Below are 8,588 nucleotides of genomic sequence, written 5' to 3'. Positions count from 1 at the left end.
GGCTTTGATCGCCAGCATCCCATATGGAACCCAAGCACTGCCAATAGTAGTTCCCAAGTGCAGAACCAGGAGTAAACCCTGAGCATTGCAGGTGTGACCAAAAAAGCAAAAAAAAAAAAAGTCTTTTTTTTGGTTTGTTTTTCTTCTCTGTGGAGGGAAGAGGAGTGGTCCACACACAATAGTACTCGGGCTAATCCTGGCTCTATGCTCAGCAATGACTCCCGCCCACATGCAGTGCCAGGAAGCAAGCCGGGGTTGCCCACATGGAAGACAAGTGCTTTATCTCCTACACTATCTCACAGGCCCTCATCATGTGTATCTCAAAATAAGAGTTATAATGTTGAAATTAACCTAATCTGCATTCTTAAAATATTTATTTGGTTCACCCTGAGAAAGTAAAAGCTGAAAAATCATACTGAATTATGGTTAGCATGATAGGTGGCATATTAAACACACTTGCTCAAGTTGACAATAGAATTCAGGGGTTTTGTTTTTGGAAAATGAATTTTTTGGTCAAAGCAGAATTCCAAAGAATTGCTTCTGTAATACACACATATGCACATAGACATATAACTATGCACACATGCATATTTATTTATCCAGGGCAATCTAAGGGAGTCGATAGCAGCATTAATTTTTCTGGAATCTAAAACTAACCCTAAAACTCTGAAGGTAGGGGCTGGAGCAATAGCACAGTGGGTAGGGCGTTTGCCTTGCACGCGGCTGACCCGGGTTCGATTCCCAGCATCCCATATGGTCCCCTGAGCACCATCAGAGGTAATTCCTGAGTGCAGAGCCAGGAGTAACCCCTGTGCATCGCCAGGTGTGACCCAAAGAGCAAACAAAAAAACAAAAAAACAAAAAATAAAACTATTTAAAAAAAAAAACTCTGAAGGTAAAAAGCAGTTTTTGTAAGACACTATTATGTGTGACATGTTACAGTAAGTATAAGTAATTTTATCATTCATCTTAGATGCAAGTGTTTTTTTGTACATAATTATTCTGTGGTAATACCAGCCAAGTCTGGTACACTTTTCCTATTTGTATTATCTTAAGAAAATAAACAACAAGGGGCTGGAGAGATAGCACATTGGGTAGGGCGTTTGCCTTGCACGCGGCCGACCCGGGGTTCAAATCCCAGCATCCCATATGGTCCCCTGAGCACGGCCAGGGGTGATTCCTGAGTGCAGAGCCAGGAGTAACCCCTGTGCATCGCCAGGTGTGACCCAAAAAGCAAAAAAAAAAGGGATAGAAAATAAGCAACATATTACTTAAGATTACACTCCTACTATGAGGAGAGAGGATATTTACATTCATACACAATAGACACAAAAGACTTCCCTCTAATAGAGAATACCTACTATAGTTTTTCTAAAACTGATAAATGATGGGTCTTTCTGGGCAACTAATATACCACTAAGGACTCATTTATTCATCAGTGAAAGACTTGACTCCCATACAGAAAATAATAAACAAAAGTGTTAAAAGTATCCCAGTATCCCTTTATCTTTTGTTAATGGCAGAGAAAACAAAATTTCCAAGCTTTTGGCAGGGCAGTGCTATTGCTTCAGTACCTCTTTTTTCTTTTTTTTTAGTGTTGGGGGAAGAGGGCAGAAGTGAGGTCTCATTTTCTATTGCAATCAGTGGAAATGGTAAACAAAGATTTTTTTCCTACTGTAAACATAGTAAAACCATGGAACATAGAAAAGTAAACACTATTAATGAATCACATGTTCAAGTGAAAAAAAATTACAGGTCGCAGCACCCATTTTGTGAACTCACAGTAAACACTTTTATTAATGAATGACATGTTCAAATGAAAAACATTACAGGACAGAAAAGATGAAAGAATAGTACAGGTTAAGTTCTATTGGAAGCACCCAAAGCAAGCAATACTGGAGCCAGAGATGTAGTACAGCAGTTGGGGTGCTTGCTTTGAACGTGGCTGACCTGGTGTTCCCCTGATACAGGACAGGAGTAATTCCTGACTGCAGAGCCAGGTGTATCCACTAAACATTACTGGGTGAGGTTCATCTCCCCCGCCTCCCCCCAGCAAATAATGTTACAATGAAAATGTGAGTGTGTGTGGTGGTTCAAGAAGTTGGTGAGCACAAAGTTACTGGGCCAGAACAGTTCACAAAATTAAAATATGGGAATATTTTGTTAGTAAAGAAACACAAAGAGAATTTATAGATGAGAAACCCATGGTTTGTGACATTGTAAAACAAGACTGTGTGTGCCTCATAGTCAACAAAAACCGCAATACAACAGGGAGGAACAGTCATGGAAAGAGTCAAGGCCCCAGAATTAGAGTCAAAAGTATCCACAAAAACTATACTCACAATGATTCTGTGACCCATAAGCCAGTAGCCAAACTGAAGTTCATACATAGGGTGCTTTTTAATAGGTACAGGGTGGGGGGCTGCACACACTTGAAATGCTGAGGACCCCACAGATCAAAAGATAGATGGAGAATAATTTTGTTGATTGGATTGAGATTATCTAATTGATGTGAGTTGATGTTCCCCCATCATCCATTCACGTTTGTCTGACACATCTACCTCCCAGTAACACTTTCTTGATTTGATAACTTCAGAGCCCAGAACACGACCACCTCTTGCAAATCCCAGCTGTGAACTCCCATTGGCGACACATCTCACTTGTCTTCAACCAAAGAAATGGTAATATCCAGGTTATTGTCAGGAACTTTCAGAATCATCTGAACTGTAGAAAAATTAGAAAATTGTGTAAGGAAAATGCTTTTGAGTAATATTCTAAGAGGGACCTTGAGAATAATTTAAATGGAAACTAGGACAAATATTACTTTGTTTTGGGGGAGCAATGCAAAAACAGTAACATATGCATTTCTGTAGGGGAAATAAGAGTCTTTTTTTTTTTTTTGCTTTTTGGGTCACACCCAGCGATGCTCAGGGGTTACTCCTGGCTTTGCACTCAGGAATTACTCCTGGCGGTGCTTGGGGGACCACATGGGATGCCGGGGATCGAACCCGGGTAGGCCGAATGCAAGGCAAACGCCTTACCCGCTGAGCTATCGCTCCGGCCCCAGGGAAAATAAGAGTCTTAAAACATGAGATCTACAAGAAAATTAACAATTCTTAAGTACTAAGAGAGCAGAATTTGATATGATTTTTCCTTACCTCAATAGCACTGAATATCTTTCCGTCCTGAAATGGAAAAATAGTGTTAAATATATGAAAAGGAGTCAGAACTAAAATTTAATTCCTCTGTATAGTCTGGATTATAGAGAGGTACTGAACGGGTGCATGAAAATAGAATTCAATGCCTGACCACATCCCATTAAATAAAGATATCTAACAATAAGTGGCCTCCATCTTCCTCATCTTTTAAAAAAATTTGGTTTTTTATTAAACCACGGTGAGTTTATCTCAAAGTTTTTCAAGATGGGTTTCAGTAGTCATACAATGTTCTATCACCTGTCACTTCACTAGTGTACATTTTCCACCACCAACGTCCATAATTTCCCTCCTTCTGCCTCCACTCCCAGCCTCTGTCTCTGGGCATTATGGTTTGTGCTACAGGTAAACAAACCCTGTGATTTATGATAACTTTGGTACAGGGTTATCACAGTATCACTGTCATCTGGTTCTCCGTCGATTTACTCGAGTGGGCACCAGTAACGTCTCTATTCCTCCCAGCCTTGAGATTGTAGCAGCCTCTCCTTACTCATATTCCCCAGCAACTGGAGGCTCTTTCATGGTCAGGGGAATGAGACCTATTGTTACTGTTTTTGGCATATCAAATACACCACGGGTAGTTTGCCAGGCTCTGCTCACGTGGGCAGGATACTCTAGGTACCTTGCCAGGCTCTCCAAGAGGTATTGTGTGTGTGTGTGTGTGTGTGTGTGTGTGTGTGTGTGTGTATACTTTGGTACAGGTATACTTTAGGGAGATGCTGGTATACACACACACACACACACACACACACACATATTACTGTGATTTGTTGTCTACTGTCTGAACTCCATCAAATATGGTGTGGAACTATGGAAAATGAGTAGAAGTGTCTTATGTGTCGCAGAAGCGGCCATGTGGTCCAGAAAGCGGCTGGAGTGTGGCAGCAGTTGGGTAGTGGAGGTCAACTGCTGGGGCTGGGTCCTTTGGGGCGGGACCTCCCCTCCCCTCTCTGGGGCGCCCCAAATGAAAAACAGCCTGGCGCAGAGTTCCATGTCCATCCATGTATAAGCAAATTTCATGACTTCATTCTTCCTGGTGGTTGTATAGTATTCTATTGTGTAGGTGTACCATAATTTCTTTATGCAGTAGTCTGTTCTCGGGCACTTGGGTTGTTTCCAGATTCTGACTATTGTGAATAGTGCTGCAATAAACATAGAAGTGCAAATGGTACTTCTGTTGTGTGTTTTGGGGCCTCCAGAATACATTCCCAAAAGTGGTACTGCTGGGTCATACGGAAGTTCCACTTCTAGTTTCTTAAGGAATGCCCACATTGTTTTCCAAAAAGGCTGGACCAGCTGACCTTCCCTTTATTCCTGCACCCACATCAACACTTGTTCTTGTTCTTTTTGACATGTGCCACTCTCTGTGGTGTAAAGTATCTCACTGTTATTTTAATTTGCATCTCCCTAATGACTAGCGTCTGTTGGGGAACAGTTTTTCTCCAATGTGCACCACATTGTACGTTGCACACCGGGTCCAGACAGATGTGTGGCGAAGGATGATGGGCGCACAGAGACACCCTCCTGGAGCAACCGATGGCCAGCCGGCTCCAGCACCTTCTGATCCCCTCATGGACCAGATGAAGACCAGCTACCTGGAGAACGACTACATAGAAAACCCGGCCTGGCACCCTCGCCCCCCCAGGGCTCTAAGCAGACATGGGGTGCCTGCCCCCCCCCCCCCCCGCTAGCCCCTACGCCAGCTGGCTGCAACCAGGATGTCACGCACCACTGCATCTCCTTCAGCAGCTGCCCCGGCTCTGTGAGCAACAGCAGCACCTCCTTGACCAGTGGCTCCTGGACCACAGGGTGCTGCCCTCCAGTGACCAACCAGGCACCTCCCAGCCTCCAGCCCAAGGCCATTCATCACCATGCCACTGGACCTCAAGGGGAACCCCTGCCCCTGCTCCCCCTCCCCACCAGCTAAACAAGCACTTCTTGCTGTACGAGGCCTGGGGGGAATATCTGGGAGCTGCTCGAATGCCTTCCAGCCTCTCCTCCCTCCCCTCCTCCCCTTCTCTTTGGCCACCTGGGAGGACTCAGTAACTGACTGGCCACGGGGGACTTTCGAGAAGACTCCTCTATATCCCCCCTTCTTTCTCCCTCGTCCACTTTGTTCCTGAGAGGGGGGATAGGATGGGGATTCTGGACATCCCTGGTGTATGTAATTAGGAGTCCCTTGAGAACACAGGAGGCATAGGGGAACTCACCTGCCAACACGCTTTGCCCACACCCAGCCGTGGAGAGCACATTCCTCCCTCCCTGCTTCCTCGATAACTTGGGGAGAGGAAGAGACAAAGGGGGAAGACTCGACACTGCTCTTGTTTCCACTGAGTCACACTTACCTACCCACTCCATGTCCCCATGCTGGCTCTACCCAGATCCTTTCCAGAAACATGTATGGGTAGTGAGATGCCCAAGGCAGCCAATGCGAGTCCAAATATCATTTTGTGAATGAATCTGAGGCTGTGCTCTCTGGATCCATCATTATGTTTTTATAGAATAATAAAACCAGATGCTAACAGGTTTTGTTTTGTTTTGTTTTTGGCATTTTGGTTCACACCAGGCGATGCACAGGGGTTCCAGGCTCATGCGCTCAAGAACTACTCCTGGCTGCACTCAGGGTCCCATATGGGATGCTGGGAATTGAACCCAGTTCAGCCATGTGCAAAGAAAACGCCCTGCCTTGTGTACTGTTGCTCCAGCCCCTGTTGATGGTTTCTTTCTTTTTCTTTAAAGAAAAAAAAAGAAAACAAAAAACAATTGCTTCCTTTGGGCCACCCTTAGAAAGGCTTCTTTTCAAAATCTGGGGGTGAACAGTGTGCCTCCAGGCGCGACCTTGGCTCACACCAACAGCCCTGATCCAGAGACACAGCAACAAGTCCTGGAAGACACCACAGTGCCTGAGATCCATCGGGACCCCATACCAAGCCAATTCCACTGGGGTGGTGGCGCAGTCTCCCTGCCTAATCCAGATGGAATCCCAGCAACCGAGAGCTTCCACAAGCAAGGCCCAGGTATGCAGATTCCAGGACTAAGTCTCCATGCCACATGGTGGCAGAGGTGCCAGGCTGTCCCTCACTGGCTCCCTGCACACGCATCGGCTTGGCTGCCACGACCACAATGTGCCTCCTGGCACCATCTTAGCACCCCAACAACCCTGGTCCAGAGACACCCAACTGAATCTCAAAATGGATTAGTGACCTACAAAATGTCTCTGGAACCCAAATATTTACAGTCTAGGATTCCAGAAGTGAGCATCTGCAGCATTCAAAATTTTCAAAATGAGCAATGGACAACAAATGATCTAGCATCTATCTGCCCCTGGCAGGCAGACTTGAAAGGTGGTGGGAAAATTCGAGCAAAAGATAATGCCTAAAAGTAGAGAATATTGTGGAAATTGCCTCCCGTGGAGGCAGGATCAGGACTGGGATGAGGCTGCAGGGGGTGAGGGGGGCGGTGAGGTGGATATACTGGGGACACTGGTGGTGGAAAGTATGCCCTGGTGGAGGAATGGGTGTTCCATCCTTGAACGGCTGAATTTCATATATGAAATCTTCGTAACTATCTCACAGTGATTAAAAAAAAAAAAAAGTAATGTAGAGTTCATGCCCAACTCAATGAACTTAATCAATGGCTGAATAAACACTCATACTCCTACATTAAAAAAATAAAAATTGGGGGGGTGCAAACTGCAAAATAAACACACCTCCCTCGCCACCAATAAGATTTTCAGAGCAGAAACAGCACGTACCTTCTGTTGGCAGGATGATGGTAGCGCCCAGCGGGGGTGGTCTCTCCTGAGTGGCTTGCCCTCATAGTCCCTGTATGTATAGGGACATGTCAGTATCTTTCATGTAAATAGACAAGACCTTGAAAAGATCTATTTTAGTGTTAGGAAAGCCCCAGCTGCAAAGGGAGTCAGAATGTGGCATGGGGGAGATTTTTTCCTAGGGGCTTCTTAGGCATGAGCCCAATACGTGCTTCTGTGTAGGGTCACAACACCTCCTTCCCCTCCCCTCAAAATATGCAGTAACTCTCTCAAGGTGCTAAAGGACTCGGAGAGGGCAGCGTCCCTGGGTAGGTACTTGTTGCATGTGAAAGCTGTAATTGTGTCCTGGTTTTCCTCCCCAGCAATGGCTCAGTGTTCTCAGCTTGCAAGAAGGTCCAATCACATGAAGTTCAGCGTTATTGCCCTATCAGCAATCCTACTCTGCTTCGCCCCAGTCGAATCCCAATCAAGGCTAGCTGATGCAGTTAGGATGACTTGCTAAGCATAAGTGACATTTTGTGTCCTGGGTTCATGTGACTAGGTGGTCGAGTGAGGCTCAAGGCCGAATACCCGGTGCAGGCAGATACTCTGTTCTGGCCAACTTTGCCCAGATACTCCCTGTTGCAAGGCTTCACTTCTGCACTGCTTTGCAAGGTCGGGTATTATCAGCTACAGTGCCCATCACCTTGCTCCACAAGCATCCAAGTTCCTCTTGTCTCTTCTGTTCTCAATTGGAAATTGAATCCTCTTCAACATTTAGCACGTATATTACAAATCCCACATTCCTCAATTTAACCAACTTCTTACCATCAAATGCTTTCAGTATCCCACTCAGATCAGCAGCTCTAAATACTTTGCGATTTTTCCAGTGAAAAGTTTTTGGCTTTGTCAGAGTCAAGTTCTCACTCCTAAGGGTGATAAAAACTGATCAGACTTCTGATAAACTATCCCTTCAAAACCACTGACTTGGTTTATTCACCCAAATGATGCACTTAAACTCTCATCTTGGAGACAAGGGCAGATAACATAGTCCAGACCTCGAAGCTAGAAAAGCTAAGGTCCTTTCTAAGTAGCTTCCCCAGTAATCTCCTGCGTGAACCTATAAAGACATCTCAGAAGCACTTTTTCCCCGTTACAGAACAAATTCATTTCTTCTTCTGTATTTTCCCCAGAATTCATATGAAATAATGGATCTAGAAAACGAAGACAAAAAATTGTGTGGAAAAGTATCTGCTGGATGTGGCATTCAGATTAGTGACAGAAAAGTGAGGACACGGAACATGGCTTCTGGTCTGCAGCACATAAGTGTGAGGATACAGGCTGGAAAGGATCAATATCTTGAAAATCAGTTCCCTGGGAGGTAAACTCTCGGAAGAAGGACTTAAGACTTTAGCTTAAAATATAATCTTAATATAAGCTCATGTAGCTGAGCAATCTGGAAAGACCTGATGCTGCCAGGTTGGAATGCCAATGTGGCCTGTGCCCTTCCTTTGTATTTACATAGATATAGATAAAGTATGTGAACATGATGGGTAACTACTTTGCAACCGAGATGATATATTTCTTGGTAAGCAGAACCTTACAGGAAAACTTAACTCTCT

The 8,588-nt window shown here is 44.8% G+C and overlaps 1 protein-coding gene across 1 annotated transcript in view; it reads right to left on the bottom strand.

The window, feature by feature from the left end:
• Positions 1-2,093: 2,093 nt before the first annotated feature.
• The window catches only part of LOC101540441 (tripartite motif-containing protein 6), a 51,408-nt gene continuing 44,913 nt past the window's right edge, over positions 2,094-8,588 (bottom strand). The window contains exons 13-15 of the mRNA XM_055143646.1: positions 7,788-7,895; positions 2,525-2,664; positions 2,094-2,440 (exon numbers count right to left, since the gene is read on the bottom strand). Coding sequence (XP_054999621.1) covers positions 2,094-2,440; positions 2,525-2,664; positions 7,788-7,895 — 595 coding nt within the window. The remainder of the gene's footprint in view (positions 2,441-2,524; positions 2,665-7,787; positions 7,896-8,588) is intronic.

This window comes from Sorex araneus, chromosome 6 (assembly GCF_027595985.1).
Source record: "Sorex araneus isolate mSorAra2 chromosome 6, mSorAra2.pri, whole genome shotgun sequence".
Lineage (NCBI taxonomy): Eukaryota > Metazoa > Chordata > Mammalia > Eulipotyphla > Soricidae > Sorex > Sorex araneus.
The sequence above is the reverse complement of the archived record's forward strand: the minus strand, read 5'-3'. Positions and strand labels throughout refer to the sequence as shown.